Raw genomic sequence first — 17,994 nt, 5'->3', positions numbered from 1 at the left:
CAAAGTCAGCAGGGGATCAAATACTTTTTTCCCTCACTGTATATGTCCCCCTCTTTTTTACAGGAGTAAAATAATGATCACATGCTTCATATTTTGTAAAATCAATGCATTTAGGTTGGAGTCAATAAGTAGTGATTTGAATGTACACTCCACCTGACACATTACATGTAAATACAGACGATTTTAAATCTGTAAAAGAGACTGTAAATGATAGCACATCAATTACATGACACCAGTAGGAACAAACAAAACATGTTTTAAAAACCTGTAGATTAATCAGCTTTACAAATAACAACGGGGAAAATATCATTTAAAGCCATGCATATGTTATGAAAGCTGTTATATTATAACAATTTATCATGGTTATCAAAACCACTACACTCCCAGTACATACCCTTGATAGAGATTTTGCGCTGTGCTCATTTGTATGCCACACTTATTTGACCCATTTCATCCACACTAACAACAGCAGATGTGAGCGCATTGGTGAATAGCCGGGTGACACAAAAAGGGCATGCCTCTGTGTGTGTGTGTGTGTGAAAAGTGGAGTGACTCAGCGCAGGCGATTGGCGCTGCAGTGTGACATCACCAACTGCGGTGTCCAACTGGGAGGCAGTCTGCAAAGTTTTCTTAAACACCGTGCGCGTGCACGCGCTCGTCTCGCGCGTGTGCGCCTGTGTCGAACGTGTGCACACCCACGATTATGTGGAACGCGTGTGCAACGGTTGGCGAGCTGCGATACGAAGCTCGGTGACCCGAGTTCGATTTTTTTCGCTCACGGCCAACATCAGCCACGGTTGTCCGAATCGGTCGTGGGCCTCCCCTAGGTCGGCTCAGACTCAAATGAGTAAATGCTGCGATGTGTCAACGTCGCTACTGGGGAGACAAATGCGGCCGGGAGTAATGCTGGCCACCCACCCCCTTGTGTGCCGTATCGGCCTTCATAGGTGCTCGGGACCAGCACTTGCCCCAACAGTCGGTGAAGGCTATAGGGTGGGGGTGGGGTTTCTTTGTCTTTGCACTCGCAATGGACAGTGGGTGCTGGCAGATGGTATGAAGATTTTTCTTTTGAGTGCAGCATTTTTTGTCGTGAGTGGGTGTGCTTGAGAACACAAATTCCTCCTTCCACCCCCCACTGCCTCCAACCCTGTCAGTGGAGTGGTTGTGTCAGTGGAGTGGCTGTCTCATTTATGACAGAGCCGGCTCAGGTTTGAACGAGCAGAATGAGCGATTCATTGGAGCAGAACTGTTGTCTGAGAATGAACAGGGGTGTCGCTCACAGTGTCTCGAGTCTGTCAGACGGTTTGTAAACAGAGTGCCAGGTGTGGGTAGCGATGGTCACCAACGTGTGCGCATTACTCGGTGAGGATGACTCCCTCATCAAGCCGCGGCTGTACAGAAGCCTCACTTGTTGAGTGTGTCGTACAGTTGCCGTACGTGTTTTTAAGAAGCATTTCTTTCAATTTGCAAGTATTTTTTTTATATCAGTTTTGTTTTCAGGTGGTATGCAAGCAAAGTCGATGGAAGTATACATTGGACGTCAAGCTGAATTTGATGTTAACTACCCCTGGATTGTTTTTGTTGTTGCAGATTTATCAATGGAGACAGCTGGAGAATCTATATTTTCGTGAAAAGAAGTTTTCTATAGAAGTCCATGACCCTCGAAGGTAAATTACATTTATATTCATTGATGAAATATGTATATGAGATGAATACGTCAAATTAGAAGAACGGCCAAATTCGTGTATATATGTTTTAATAATTTAACAAATTTATGCCGTTTAGTAGAGTATGAGCAAAAATGTCCCTAGCTACGTCCACCCAGCAGTGATCAATGGGTGCGCCACTGTCCATTGGCATGGTGTGTGTGTGTGGTGGGGTAAAGTGTGGGTACTCCCACCTCGTCCAAGACATCTGGCGAGTGTGGAAGAGTAGACCAATTGCCCTCTCTAAGTGGCTGTCTAGAGCTATCTATAGTGGAGGCCTTTCCACCAGCATTGGTGTGAGCAAGCAATTGCAGGGCTGCACCTTTAACTTTTTTAACGAGCAAATAATATTGCTCAAATTTGGCATGAAAAGACACTTTCCAAAATAATGTTTGTGTGCGTTATGCTTTTCTCAAGGTCGTTTTCATTGCTTACCCTATGCATGTTGCTGTGAATATATGTAATATACTTTATTTTAAGTAAAAAAAAATTGGATAATGTTTACTTGGAATGCATTTTCTTAAAGAACATGGAAAAAGTTCAATTCTCTGTGTTTACAATGTCGGGTTCCGAATGAGATGCAGCGTCTGGAGATGCTGTCGTATTTAGCCCAAATTCTGTTGTGATTGTATTTCACATCCACCGTTCATGACACTTCAGTTTCAGACATATTTTGGTAATTTGTCAAGAGAACGATGGAGTTGCTTTGGGAGGCTTCCTCAAACGCTGCACGTAGGTCACTGTCCTGCTTCAGTCGCCGAGCGTGGCTACAAAACTTTTGAACACCCGAGTCACACATTCATTTACCCCCCAGTGTCCTGTTTGACAACGCTCACGTTTGTAAGCTATAGGGTTTCAATCCGTGTAGTTTGGCACAGGCTTGACTAACAGAGGCAATTGACGATGGTAAGTTTGTGATTGGCAGACGTTTATTCTACTATATTATAATGTATGTAGCTTTAATAGGTGGTTGAGTCCGTGAACCCTTTGGTTAGCACACAGCACTATGAACCCAACAACGTGAGTTTGATTCCTGGCCATGGCTAATGGCAAGAGTGAATTCAATTTGAATGAGTCTTGCCTACCCACGCCACAACTCCTCCTTTCACCAACCCACACTGACCAACATGGTAAAGTATGACCAAACGACCCCCGTGATTGACAAGGCATGGGGGAGGCCTTAATTTTATCAGTGGATTGACGTTGTGTTTTTGCCTATGTAGCTCTAATTGGTACACTTTACAAGAGCTGTGAAACGTAGGCTAAAACACTGCAAGAGCTTATCTTGCAGCCTGAGGTCTTCCACTGAGTTGCTTTGGCAACTCGGTTTTAAAGAGACGAATCCAAAAGTAAATAAAGAGCTTCGGAAATATTTTCGTGGCAACTATGGTGCCAGGGTACATCTGCGTGGAGTGGACCAGCCCAGCGCATGGGTCCGGTTATTTTATTTAAACCAGATGTATGTTTTTGTCTTCCTACACTTTCTAATGGCCTGTTGGATTAGACAGAGAATACAATGAACACTTAATGCTTAACGGGTTCTGCTTTTTGTCTCAAAAGTTGGGGGGGCAGAGTATTATTGCAGAAGGGCATGAGTGTAATGCTGTTCCCCGAATGTTAGTGCTGTAGGTTGCAAGAATGCTGCACTTATCTCCTATAAGCACCAATTATTGGTGGAACAGCCAAATGCTGGATGCAGTATTTGTGCGTGCGTGTGTGTATGTATGGACTTACTATACAGTGAGGGGAAAAAAGTATTTGATCCCCTGCTGATTTTGTACGTTTGCTCACTGACAAAGAAATGATCAGTCTATAATTTTAATGGTAGGTTTTTTTGAACAGTGAGAGACAGAATAACAAAAAAAATCCAGAAAAACGCATGTCAAAAATATTATAAATTGATTTGCATTTTAATGAGGGAAATAAGTTTTTGACCCCTCTGCAAAACATGACTTAGTACTTGGTGACAAAACCCTTGTTGGCAATCACAGAGGTCAGACGTTTCTTGTAGTTGGCTACCAGGTTTGCACACATCTCAGGAGGGATTTTGTCCCACTCCTCTTTGCAGATCTTCTCCAAGTAATTAAGGTTTCGAGGCTGACGTTTGGCAACTCGAACCTTCAGCTCCCTCCACAGATTTACTATGGGATTAAGGTCTGGAGACTGGCTAGGCCACCCCAGGACCTAATTGGCTTCTTCTTGAGCCACTCCTTTGTTGCCTTGGCCGTGTGTTTTGGGTCATTGTCAGCACACGGCGCTGCGAACCCGGCGACCCGAGTTCGGTTCCCGCTCACAGCCAACACCAGTGACGATTATCTGAACCCGTCATGGGCATGCCCTAGGTCGACTCGGCCTCAAATGAGTACCTGGTGCGGTGTGTAAACCGGCTGGGTGTGGTGCCAGCCACCCACCCACCCCCTCGTGTGCCGTGCCGGCTTTCACAAATGCTCGCTAACAGCACTCGCCCCCCCAGCAGTCTGTTAAAGGCTCCCCGGGGGATCGTTGTACAAATCAGCCACCTCGTGCCTATAAACACCAAAATAACTCAAGCCCCCCCCCCCCCCCATTACGCAATACATGTTCATTTCATAAGAATAGACCATTGTGTGCCAGCATTTGTCTAGATCTTATATCTGAAAAAAATGCAACACAGATAACTGTGTTTTTCACATACCTCCAGAGTTGGTTCTCACAATAGGATCTTGAATGGAAATTCGATGCGCGGTATGTCATGGGAAATATGAGATTTTTTTCAAGCGAACACCACAAACATTTTATTTAGATAAACAGTCTCTTACGTGACTTAATGGAAGATGATCAATCGTTGTTTTCATTGGCACCCTTCCCACGTTCAGTGGAAGCGAAAATAAGTGTACCAATCAGCCCTGCTGCGATGTGAATTCCCGATGCTCAACATTACAACAAAAAATGGTGATAGTAATAGGTTTTTACGCTTTTATCTGGCAACAAAACTGACCCCTTTATACAAGGGATCATGTTTGCATTAACCACAACACTTGTGGTCAAAATGCAAACAAAAAAGACAACTCTGATAATGTATGCACTGTCCTCGAAATGTAGATGCTTACCCCAAGCTCTCAATACTCTGATGGTGCGTTGTCTTTGAGTTGTGCGCCTTTTGGCGTCATCTGGTCCAACACCATGTGAGACTGGGCTCTAAGAAAAGCTGTCTCGGGTGTGGACCAATCAATTTCAAGGACAGTGCCAGTACATTATCAGAGTTGGTTTTTTTTGCATTTTTACCGCAAGTGTTGTGGTTAATGCAAACATGATCCCTTCTATAAAGGGGTCAGTTTTGTTGCCAGAAAAAAAGGGTAAAAACCTATTACTATATCTTGCTACTGGCAAAGGTCTCATAAAACAAAAAATGGGTTGGAAAGTCTCGGAGACAAAATGAGTCGTTCATTTGACACGAGACCCATTTTGTCCCATGACGTATACATCGAACACACGTGTTAGTTTACAAGAGAAAATTACGTAAAAAAAACTAGCCTTCTAAAAAAAATGCACGTGTACCGTATTTAAAAAAACATTGGTAACAGTATATTCTATTTGTATAGTATATTCTAGTTGGCAGTCCTGCATTCACAACTATCCAGGTATATCGGACTTTGGCTCACGTTTGCTTTATGGATTTGTTTTAAATGTTGTACATGTATAACCGTTTGCCAATCCACTGCTGCCCACCACATGGCCCTCCAGTCTATAATGGCCTGGTTTTTTTTGGCATGGTTGTCCTCCGTTTAAGCAATGTCCAAGTTTCAAACCTGCTTAGCTTCCCAGATCTGATAAGAGCAGTTGCATCCCGGGTGATGTGATCATAAGCTGAAACATTGTACTTGACCATAATTACACGAGTTCAACACGAGAACAGATGTATTGACCACATACACTGTTGTTTCTAGCGCAGCATCATCCTTGTCAAAATCTCTATTGGCAACTTGGAACGTTTAGTTTCCACCACTGACTCAGGGCCACTAATGAGAGTATGTAAACACACTCGTGATGACAGCCTTTAGATTTGACTTTTTGATTAGAATAGGACTGACTGTAGCGCAGACTGTTGCATTTCTAAAGAAATGACAAATAAGTTCAACGACAAAACAAAAATACTTCAAGGGATTTTCAAGTATGGTTACGTCCCCAGAAGGGTAGAGTGGAGTTTGCAACGGTTAGCGCACTATGCGGGTGAACCGAGCCGTGGTTAACATCAATTGTGAGTGATATATGAACAGTTCCTGGGCCGGTTCATGTATCACCCCTGCACTGACCAGCATGGTGAAATATGATCAAACGAGCGATAGGGGAAAGGGGTACGATTATTCCGCGAGCGACAAGCCCGAGGCCAGGTGCCCACGGGATAAGTGGAGTGAAGGGCAATTAGGCGAGTGTACATTATCCTTATTATTGTTATTATTGTAATAGTGTACACATAGAATCTGAATGCTGCTGTGGTGTAATGGTTTGCGAAATGGACTTGTTATCCAGAGGACTCCTGGTCGGTCTCATCCAATTTTAATGTTTGATAGAGCGCAATCAACTCAAGGTGCTCGACATAGTTTGTAAACCGGTGGCAGAATAAAAGTATTTAGATGGCAGGGGCGTGCAAGGGTTCAGGAATGAGTGACTGCGATAGAGAGGGTACTTTGGAATCACGATAGGGTAGGGGAGGGACTCAAAGGGATGGAAGAGGAAAAGAGTATGAGCAACAGAGAAGTGGGAAGCAGTTAAAATAATGGTGCAAATTTCTCAAATCCCCTGTCCACCCAGCAACATAAATGCATGTTGAACTTCTTTTGCACCATATGTAGACAACCGTGCTACTTTCACCTTGTCTTACACGTCTGGCCAGCATGGAGGAGTAGGCCAAATACGCTCTGGAGGGGATCTCCAGAGTTAAATCTCGCCGTGGCTCTTCTGCCGGCAGTGCCATGAGCAAGCAATTGCAAGGCTGCACCTTTATATTACCTTAACTGGAGTAGTATATGTGAATTGTGACCCTTTTTATGATGCTCAACTCAAGGCAGGGCATGTCATTGTGCATTTCATGCTTTTAGACATCCCCTGCAGTCTGCAGGGATCTGAAGACTCGTAGCCATGCAACTGGGTATTTAAATCTGTCTGGGTGTCACTTTGCAAGGCAGGGTTCCATCCAATCACAAGCATAAGGCTGTCTCCTCCATACCAATAGCACTGCAATTATTTCCAGATGCTTTATTCCGAGCAGCTTGTAATGGGAAGGAATGTGGATACGTGCAGAGCCCAGCTGCCGGGCTTTAGCAACTGCATTAAAACAACAATCTTTAGCACATATGCTTGTGTTTAGATGTATCATTATTGTTTGCTGTGCAGATCATTGCTGATGCCCACTGGAGGGCCTGCTCGGAGTAAAGAAAGATCTGCTTAGGATGCAAGGGTGTGGGCACAGAGTCACTCAGAACTAGAGCCAAACTGCTTGCTGAGTTCCCCGTGTGTGTTATACGCGTATGTATGGAGCGGAGCCCAGCAAACTGAATTCGAGTCCTACTCATGCCTAATACCAGTGGCGAATATCTGACACTGGTGCTGGGCCTCCCGTTGGTCGACTTGGCCTTAAAATAAGTAGCTGATGCGGTGTGTAAACATCTGCACCAGGGAGACAAAGGTGTCCGGGCATGGTTCTAGCCACACCACCCCCTCGTGTAACGCAGTGGCCTTAATAGGTGCTCACTAACAGCACTTGCTGTCATGGCCTGAAAAGGTATCCCGGGGAACTGTAAATGACTATACTCACATGTCTATATGTATGCTCACATGCAATGACATGTAATGTGCACACTTTTTTTTTGTTCGGTAATATAATCAATCAATATGTTTTGCTACTAACATATCAGGCAATAGTTTTTACCTTGGAAGAGTGATGGCTACCTTGAAACAGTGGTACATTATTAAACACAGTAGTCCCTTTGCCTGTCGAACAAGCGCATGACATTGTTGTGGTGCAATTTAATGAAGCCAAAATATAATTGAGTCTTAAATTGGAAACCGACTCTCGTGGAAAGTCATCGAATCACTGGTGGGCGGTGAAATTGTGACATGAATCCTGTTCACCAACTACAGCTCCTTCTACCCTGGGAAAAGATTTGGGCTTAATATTTGAGCACCCAACTAAGGAGGGCAGTAATGAGGGTGCTTAATTTTAATACATTCAATTTGACCCAATGAGCCACATCTGGCTCTCGCATAGACCATTTGTGAGCTCTGCATTAAAAGACAAATGTGTTTCCATGCCTGAGTCCAGCCGAACTGCAGGTGCTGCGCAGCCAATTATTCATAGCATTCTCCCTCCGGCCTCGGGGAGTAGTTAAAGACGCACGCAAGAGGTCGTTTAATATCCTGACATGATTCCAGGCAAAGTGATTGAATTAAATTTCTTGAACACGGTAATACAACTCGCCGCACCATGCTACATTTCTCTCTCTCTCTCTCTTTTGGATCACGCGAACATCATTTATAATCGTGCAACACGCTGCACGTGACGGTGGGCAAAATGTAAAATACACCACAGTGCATGCTCGGATATATCCCGTTGTTTCATTTGCATGCAACCTGCTTCTGGGCAACTGCTTGTGTTCATGTGCCCATCTCTCCACACCACGCCACCCACTTCCCCGTAGGTTAACCGTGAGCAGACGCACTTTCGCACAGAGTGGCATCACAGTGCACACGTGGTACGCCAGCCCTGCACTCATCAAGTCCATCTGGGTGATGGCCATTGGCCAGCATCAGTTTTATCTGGACCGAAAGCAGAGCAAGGTACAGTTGCGTGCATTGCTTCACTCCCTTGAGGATTCTTTTGTCGGGGGTTAATCTCTCTTCAGAGTCTTGTGGTACGCGACTCCTTACCAAGTTGACGAGGTAAAGTAACAATGTCAGCTGTATGGGTAGGCAGTGCTGCGTATCACTTCGACTTGGTGGTGTTTATTTGTCCTGCCCGCTTTTTCTTTACCACGTTTGCAGAGCGCGGGCCCGAAGGCCCGGATGCCAAGACGGTTAGAGTAAAAATAGCACTCTTGAAAAGTTTAATAGATGAGAATTAATGGTTCTTGAGCTGAGCAAGGATATAAGGACTTTTTTAAAGAGACGATGGGAGGGAGTGCCAAAGGCGGGCAGCGCGAGGAGTGAAGCACAGAAAGAAGTGTTAATTTCCTGTTGTACGTTGGCTGACTACCTCGCCTGGTGTATAGGAGGTCATAGGTTCGATCCCGACCATGATGTCTGTATATTTGGAGTTTGCACATGATGATAAGCCACTTAATTAAGCTATCATTTGTGATGGACAGGTCACTTCTAAAAAAATAGCTGCGTAGCTCATTGGGCCTTACCTGGTAAAAAAAAACAAGTTTAGGATATAGTTTTTCTTTAGTTTGTCTCCTGGGGCCCCCTTCGCATGAGTGGAGGAACCAATGAGTGACTTTATCTCCAACGTCGATGTCAAGGCAAAGATCCCGGTGGCCAGGAGCCTCAGCGAGATCGCCATCGACCTCACTGAGCTGGGATCACTGAGCACGTCAGGCCTGGCCAGCATGGGCAGCGAGAGCAAGATTATCAGCGGCAGCGACGGCAGCCTCTTCTCGTCCGGTACGCAGCGTGCTGCTTACATTGCTTTGTGTTTACTTCAGTGGGGGCATTCATACCTATTCGTTGCCCACTTAGAGCAAATGTCCATATGCATGAGTGCACTTGTGTGTGTGGAATGGTGAATAGCGGCTTTTTCGCCTGTGCTGCGTTTGAACTCATCCGTCCCGTCGTGCGTGCACTTCCTCACTTGGCTGCCACTTCGTCATTGTGGCTTTGGCAAAGGATGAATAATATTCTGGCCAATGCCCAAGTGACAATTGTTAAGAAGGGGCATAACAGATGGTACCAATCAGATAAGGACGACCTGGGAGACTGATCCACTTCGTCAAGGGTGGGATGTAGTTGCACTTTAAAATGAATTTGCAATAATCTCGCCTATTGTTTCCTGGAGCAAAGCATCAGGCGCCTTGCTGAGCTGTGTTCATATTGTGAAATTCTGTCCGCAGGATCACAAGAGTCTGAGATCAGCCAGGAGGCACGGAAGGACCTCATGACGGCACTCAAGTCACGACGAGATGCCCTGGAGGACACCCTGAAACTCCGGGTGGAGGAACTTCGACTTATCTGCCTGCGAGAGGCCGTGAGTGCAGCGCCAACAGCCCTTCTAACCAGTGGTGACCAGGGGCGGAGCCAGGGGGGGTGACAGGGGGTGACATTCTGCGTATAAGTGTACGACACTCGGTCTGGCGGACTCCGTGCAACTGCATTGTCAGAGTGTCTCGCCAACCGATGGCGTCTAGTTCAACAGCCTGACTCTCTAATCATTCTTGAAATTAAAATTTGTTGAATGTTACCCCGGCCTGAAATCCTGGCTCCGCCCCTGGTGGTGACACTCGTATTTGTGATGTGCATGATCCTGCTTTACCCAAAGTCGAATTTGAAACAGTGGCATTATGGTTACTGCACTGTGATATGAACTCTGCCACCTGAGTTTGATTGCTGGCCACGTCTAACACTTGTGACATGTGATATCGAAACCGGTGCTGTCCTGGGCCGCCCATTTCACCAACCTGTACTGGCCAGGCTGGTGAAGTATGGCCATAGAGCATTGGATTGGCAAAGGGATGTTACATGTTTTACATTATGCTGGTAGGAACCTCCTGGTTACACCAGCCCACAGGGGATTATTGTGTCCGTCTGTCGTGCATCCAAAAATGGGAGGGGTGGGGCTGGGTGGAGAGGGGAGGGTGGGGAGGGGCTGGGTGGGGAGGGAGGAGCTGGGTGGGGAGGGAGGGGAGGGTGTGGCTGGGTGGAGAGGGGAGGTCTGGCGAGGGGCTGGGTGGGGAGGGAGGGGCTGGGTGGGGAGGGAGGGGCTGGGTGGGGAGGGAGGGGCTGGGTGGGGAGGGGAGGGTGGGAGGGGTGGGGCTGGGTGGGGGGTGGGAGGGGTTGGGCTGGGTGGGGAGGGGCTGGTCACCCCGTGGTGCCCTTATAAAACTCAACGTTTAACCTACTCACGCCGGCTTGTGCCCGCCCTCACAGTCGGGCATATTTGCGGAATACACCACGTGGTGCCGCCGTTGACCCTGGCCATTGACCGAGCAACCCAACGTTCCTACCAGCTCCCTATCGCAGGAATGTGTTGTATGTGTGTTGAACTTCTTTCGCACCGTACATAGCCAAACCTTTGACTTAAAACTTTCGTGACTGCAGGAATTCATATTCTTTGGTTCTTTTAATTAATAAAGAACCAAAAACTCACAACGTTTCGATCACAACACAAGCGGTCGTCATCAGGCGCCTGATAAAATAAATTGTTCTCTGTTTGTTTTCTAGAATTATTCGTTGCATGATATATGAACTTACATTTATTTGTTTTAGGATTAAATTATACATATTATCAGGTAACTTACAAAATTATTTGTTAAACACTGTGATGCAATGTTAATTGGACTGTTTTCAGAATAACAAAAAAAAAACGATTTCCTTACTAAAGCTTTGCAGGAACACATTGTGAGGTGGTCTGGTGGCTTTGGGGGTCAGAGGATTGAGCGGGCACCGCCGAGGTCGTGTTCCAATCCAGGAAGCTGAATGGATTCCAACCCGCAGTCTCGCATGGAGTTGCGATGATAGTCTTAACGTGTCTTTTCGCTACATTTTTTGCAAAATTTCCACTGTGAGAATTCCAAAATATTTGATTTCAACTTTGAAAGCCGCACGACGAACCTTTTTGTTCCTGCAGCAGGGCATGTAGGGAAGTTTCATCCCTGGTTGTGTGGATATAACAAGCTCTCTGGAATAGATCTCACAAATAGTTCCGTGATATCTCCCTCCGGGAGCTGTCTAACATAACGGGGTGTTATGCAGAGGTCTACGAGGGTTGTCTATGGAGACGTTGTCCTGTGACTTGATTTCATGACATCACTCCAGCAGCGAAAAGATCACAGATTAACGCGTTAAAAATAATCTTCAATTCAGGATTTCTTGTGACCCCCTCCCACGCCCCCCACCCCCCCCCCCTCCCCCGCCGGATCATTGTTGACTTTAAGGACCTGACGGGAAAGCTTCCCGAGGAGTTCCCCCTGGCTCTGGGTGAGAAAGCTCCGTCCGTCCGGAGGAGAGTGGGAACCTCCTTCAAGCTGGACGAGCACAAGATCATCATGCGCGGCGAGGTGAGCAGGAGACTCGTGAATTAAATTACGACTCGGGTGTAATTAGCTCGATTAACAGCAGGTTCCTTTGTTCATATTGCGTGCATCGAATTGTGTACGTGAGAGTCTGTTACCCACAATGTTGTGCGAATTATATGTGCAACCCTCGCTGACCGGCATCCATGAAGTATGGTCAATCAAGCTCCATGATGACACAGCCTTCATTCAATAGCGGATTAATAAAAGGTCTGTAAATTTCAAGAGCAATATGGCGATTATATACCAACATTACATGGAGTCTAATGGAGTAAACACAACGGTACAAAGTTGGCAACATTTTACGAGAAAAATGCTAATTGGTTGGTTAAAATTAGATGAAAATAGGATTCTTGAACCAAAAACTCGCTAGAGTTGGGAATCGGGGGTGAGATGGAATTGTTGCTATTATCCATCATAAGTGAATGCCCCATGAAAAATAACAATAGCTTTTACCTTTTCTGTCAATAAAACAGGTGTTGAGATGTTCCAACACCAAATAGATACCTTTTGCAAGGAATCAAGTACTGCATTAACCGCACATATTGTCGTGAATGTGAAAACAAACATGATCTGATAATATATGCATTATCTATTTGGTGTTTGAACATCTTTACAGCTGTTTTATTGTCAGAAATGGTAAGACCTATTCCTATTTTTTATACTTTGATACTGGCAAAAAAGGTCTCATGAATATCGGCACTTCAACTTAAACTGCAAAAGTGACACTGGGGTGATATTTAAATTATTGATAATGGGTTGAGTCATGAGCAGAGTTGGATGAGCAATGGCGATTGACAGTTGAAGGTAATTTTCACGTAGAAGAGTTGGAACGTATTAAACTTCTTCCATTCGGTGGGCATGGCTCAAAATGTGAAACAGAGATCATCTCTTGATAGTTTTCATATCATGTGGAATCCATTAAATACCAATAAAGTGGTGGTATTTGAGTTTATGTGCATGTGTGTGCTTCGATGTTGATAGTGGAGAGCGGTAGCGTAGCGGTTAGCGCGCTGCGATCCGAACACAACGACTGTGGTTCAATTCCCGCTCATGGCTAACACCAGTTACGATTATTTGAACCGGTCCTGGGCCTCCCCTAGGTAGACTCAGCCTAAAATAAGTACCTGGTGTGGTGTGTAAACATCGCCACTAGGGAGACAAAGGCGGCCAGGCGTGGTGCTGGCCACCCCTACCCCCTCATGTACCGTTCCGGCCTTCATAAGTGCTCACGGACAGCACTTGCCCCCAAAGTTTGTTAAGGCTATACGGGGGATCTTTGCATTTGTCTTGTGCTTGGCAGGAGGCTGGCCTGGAAAAGCTGGTATTTTGGCTCTTTGTGCATATGTCTGTGTGGGTGTGCGGAGCAGAAGTGTAATGGTTACCACACTGTGCTACAAACTGCGTAACCTGAGTTTGATTCCTGGTGATGGCGAGTATATGTGGTTATTAGATGAACCGGTCCTGGGCATCATCTAGGTTGACTCAGCATTAAAGGAATACCTCCTGCAGTGTGTACACATCAGCACTGGGGAGATATATGGCTGGGCATGGTGCTGGCCAGACTGTGTCCTCGTGCATCACGATGTCCTTAATAGGTGCTCGCCAACAACACGGACAACACTTGCCCCAATAGTCAATTTATTTGGTTCAAGAATACTTTTTTTACTTCAATACAACCGTTTAATTTGATAAGAGATATTTGCCTTGGTCTGTGTGTGTGTGTTGGCAGGAGGCTGATCTTGAGACATTGGTATTTGGGTTCATGTGCGTATGTCTTTGAGTGTCACGCTTTACGTAGCGCGACATTGCCATGAGGCTGACCTGGTCATAATCCTCCCCTATTATAATTATTCGGGGTACAACTTAATGAGTTTTGATTTACTTTAGGTATGAACAGATGCAATGATGTGAATTATTAACATGTTAAAGTAAGCTGAACCACGATACAGTCCCTTTAACTCGGTGAGAATGCATCTCATTCGCAATTTATTTATTTAATAATTTTCAAAGAGTAAAGATGACACCAGTGTTGTGAAGTTAACTTAACATAAAATTAACTCTTTGGTTCTTTCGGTAAAGTCAAGTAGAAAGAGAAAATAATAAATTAAATAATAGCATACGACGTTTCTATTGCAACACAAGCAATCATCATCAGGTACAAATGAAAGAGAAAACAAACCTAGTAAACTTAGAAATATAATGCAATACAGCACAGATAGTCGGCTAACATAACAGTCAACACCCTACTAATGAGAGATTTGGAACTTTCGTGACTGCAGGAAATAAGATCAACAACACGAGGGGAGACAGAGAGAGAGAGAAAACACACTAAATCAAACAAACTTAGTAAAATTTGAAAATGCATTGCAACACAGAGAGTCGGTCAACACACAATTGACGCATAGCCTGGTTGATTACGTTCTTCCAAAGATCGCTAAATTAGAAGTTAAGTGTGAAATTTGAGAGAGAGACAAGACACAGAGACACCAAGACAGACAAACAAGCCGAGAGAGACAACACACAGACACACACACAGAGAGAGAGAGAGAGAGAATGTGTGGTTGTGTGTGCTTTTGATGTTGGTAGGAGGCTGAGCTTGGAAGGGCCAGTATTTGGTCTCGCGCGTGAGTGCCCGTGTGTGCGCGTCTCTGCGTCTGTCCTCGTGTGCGCCTGGACGTTGGCAGGAGGCCGAGCTGGAGAGACTGGAACGAGACTTTGCCATCCAGTCCCAGATCACAGAGGCAGCCAAGCGCCTGGCCAGTGACCCTGGCGTGAGCAAGAAGGCTCGCAAGCAGCGCAAGTCCTCCTACCAGAACTCGGTCCGCAAACTCCAGGACATAGAGGCAGCCATCAACCAGTACCGGCTCCGTGCGGGGCAGGAACCCACGAAACGGACTTCCCACATCGGAGATGGTGATGACTACATTTCACCTTTACCATATTATTGAAAGGTGCACTGGCTTCCCTGGTAGTTTAAAGCTAAAGCTGTGGGAGAGTTTTATAATACGGTTGCTGTGCGCGTGCGTGCGTGTGTGTACGTACAAGACAATATTTGCATAACTTTAATGACGCCAGGCACGAAATGTGGAGTGCGTCATAATTTCCGGAGCATCATATACAACAGAGAATCGACGTTTAGTTGAAGTCGATAGTTGTGTCCTTAAAGCTACCCTTCTCCCATTTTAAGTCAATACTAAAGACATGGAATTGTATTTTCAAATCTTCCTTTGACAAAAGTAACTTGAAGTCTGTGAACGTCCTTTCGGCTGTATTTGAAGATGTATATCCATTTGTTTGTCATCCGTAAAAATAGTGTATTTCCCAACATATAAGAAACATATAGTAGCCATCATGTGTGTATACAATAGTTACTATATTTAATAGGATAATAAAGAACGGTTATGTGGCGTACATTTTTATCATTTGTTGTACAATTTATGATTTGGAGTGCATCTTAATAATCTTTTAGTAGTTGTTTAATTGATATCTAAACGGATGCAACGGTGTGAAGTATCAACGTGCTGAATTAAATTGGCCTCAATTACTTACATTTCCTTTAGCTCTACGATTAAGTGAGATTGTACATCTTGCTATGCGACCACAACAGGGTTCACAATACATATAAAACATGGGTTCGAAGTAAAGGTGATGGCAGTGTTCAGTTAGCTTACGAGAGGATATACTGAATTTGTCAATAACACATTTGGTAAATGGCAGTCTACCAAAACTGTGTTAATGTACACTTTGGGTATTAATTACAGGCTGAGAGCCATAGAGGGCAGTTAATGTTGGCATTATTCAATCAAGGGGCAAGTAGCATCAATATTAAGTGTCGCCATCAATCATTATACTTTTAATTGCATAGGGTGCGGTGTAGCAGTGATTGGCTTGGAGATGTATTGAATCTCTTTTCTCATTGCAGAGGAAAACGTTCACTCTGACGTGCAATCAGATGGCAGCTCGCTCGCCGAAGCATCGGCTCTGGAAGACGGTAAATAAATTTCCGCTCGCTAGAACTGCACACGCCAAAGATTGGCAGCAGCAGATTCCAATAATAGAGAGAGCAAGCACGTAATATAGAACAAATATACACTCTACGTATGCATTATTTCACGTAAAATGACATGAATGTTTATATACGCATACTTTATCATTTTGCGAGGACTTGAAATTAAAATATTTGTCAATATAGTAATGTATATACACTCATTGATTGGCTGAAAATGTCTTAATATACAGAGGACCGCAGTGCTTGGGCAATTGTTGGCAGCAGCTGGCAAGCCTGGCTGCCTTCACGCTCGTCTGTGATTCCTCATTGCCTCTGGGTCATTCTCTCTGTTTGAAAGTGAGCGAGTGTTGTGCGGCGCATGACAAATTCAACGCAGTGTTAAATAATTATGAATACGTGCGGAACCCACTCCGCCTTCACCCAGCCGCACTTACCAGCATGGTGAAGTATGGTCAAACAACCAGCGAATATTCTGCAGCGTGGTGAGCCGTTATCCAGCAGTAGACTGATATGGCTTATAAATTATTATAATTAAGTATGCATTCGTTGCAGTGTAATTGATAGGTGGACATCGGGCTTACATATAAATATTATTATGCTATCAAGTTGCTGCTGCTTCATTGAATGTGTGCATAACATGACAATAAAACTTCGTACTCAGTTTTTTTTTTTTACTGTCACTGAGAGGAAAACAACATGCCAGCTGACTGGCCAAGGGGTTCCTGAAGAAGGCCAGTCAGCCGAAACTTCGAGATCTCCCGTTGAGTTTTAATAACATAATTAGATGCTGGCACGGTGTAATGGGCACCACACTGGACTTGCAGAGCAATCCAGAGCTTGCCAGTTGGATCTCCCGGTGCGGCAGTTTAAACCGTGAGCAAGTGTCCTTAAATTCCACGCCTATGTTCACCCAGCACTATAAATGGGTTCATCACAGTGGGGTAAAGTGTGCATACTCCCACCTCTTCCAAGTCATCTGGCCAGTATGGAACAGTAGGCCAAAAATTTAATTTTGAGTTCCTTCTGACAGATGCCTTTCCGTCAGCGGTAGCGTGAGCATGAACTTGTGGGGCTGCGTTTTTGTGCCTATATCGAATTTCAATAATGTTCTGTCTGCTTCTTATGTGTGATTTTTTTCTGTGCACATGAGTCATTATGATTCATACTTTTGATGTAAAAAATTCATGCAGTGAGGCTCTGTTTTTTACAGTATTTTTCCTAACCTGAACCATACAGTTTCACAATCTTGTGGTTATGGTTTCAAAATCTTGTGGTTATAGTGCCTATTTTTGCATCTGTAATATATTAAGGATAGCTGCTATACATCGTAGCTACAAAGGTGGTTGAGTATTATTTAATATATATACATATGCCAATGACCAAATTGCCTAGAATTTTCCCGAATCTCATCAGATCTCAGACGTCATTCAGGGTTGAGCATGGATAGTCTGCATATGGGTGTCCACCGTGAACAAATGGGTTGTCATATGATGGGCGGGTGCAAACAAATCCATTGTTGTACTGCACTTCCATTCTCTATTTCCCTACGTGTATGCTCCCCACCTTGATGAGCCTGTGTTGATCGGCGTGATGAAGTATGGTCAATTAACCCTCAGGAACCACACTGTGCGGAGGCCCTTATCCAGTTGTGGATTCGCTTAAGGTTGTTCGTGTGTAGCCTTGCAACTTATCGTTCACTCCACTGCTTGCAAAATATCTCCTCTCAAGCAGAGCTCTAGAGAGCCGCACCAGAGGGAATTTTGGCCTACTCCTCCACCACGCTGGCTGAGTCACCTTGGAAGAGGTGGGCGTATGCCGATTTTACCCCACTCTAACGCCACCTGCTGATCGCTTAACTGTGGTGCACAGATTTGTGAAAAGAGCTCCATAGCTCATCGGATTCCGCCAGCTTAAATAAAGATTCTGATTCTACTTCTGGGTGGACAGAGCGTATACATTTAAAACACGTGTCCATATTTTTTTACTTCTTTGCAGGGAGGTCAAACCGGCG

General features: G+C 44.9%; 1 protein-coding gene across 5 annotated transcripts in view; it reads left to right on the top strand.

The window, feature by feature from the left end:
* The window catches only part of FRMD4A (FERM domain containing 4A), a 139,006-nt gene that overhangs the window by 106,836 nt on the left and 14,176 nt on the right, over positions 1-17,994 (top strand). For 4 of the 5 annotated variants that reach the window (XM_032954176.2, XM_032954173.2, XM_032954177.2 and 1 more), the window contains exons 12-18: positions 1,591-1,667; positions 8,384-8,522; positions 9,206-9,347; positions 9,794-9,927; positions 11,834-11,956; positions 14,659-14,887; positions 15,897-15,965. In XM_032954176.2, the coding sequence (XP_032810067.2) occupies positions 1,591-1,667; positions 8,384-8,522; positions 9,206-9,347; positions 9,794-9,927; positions 11,834-11,956; positions 14,659-14,887; positions 15,897-15,965 (913 nt within the window). The remainder of the gene's footprint in view (positions 1-1,590; positions 1,668-8,383; positions 8,523-9,205; positions 9,348-9,793; positions 9,928-11,833; positions 11,957-14,658; positions 14,888-15,896; positions 15,966-17,994) is intronic. The other variant, XM_032954174.2, reaches the window with a different exon arrangement.

The sequence above is a fragment of the Petromyzon marinus genome, chromosome 14 (assembly GCF_048934315.1).
Source record: "Petromyzon marinus isolate PM22_M1 ecotype Great Lakes invasive population chromosome 14, UKy_Petmar_22M1.pri1.0, whole genome shotgun sequence".
Lineage (NCBI taxonomy): Eukaryota > Metazoa > Chordata > Hyperoartia > Petromyzontiformes > Petromyzontidae > Petromyzon > Petromyzon marinus.
The sequence above is the reverse complement of the archived record's forward strand: the minus strand, read 5'-3'. Positions and strand labels throughout refer to the sequence as shown.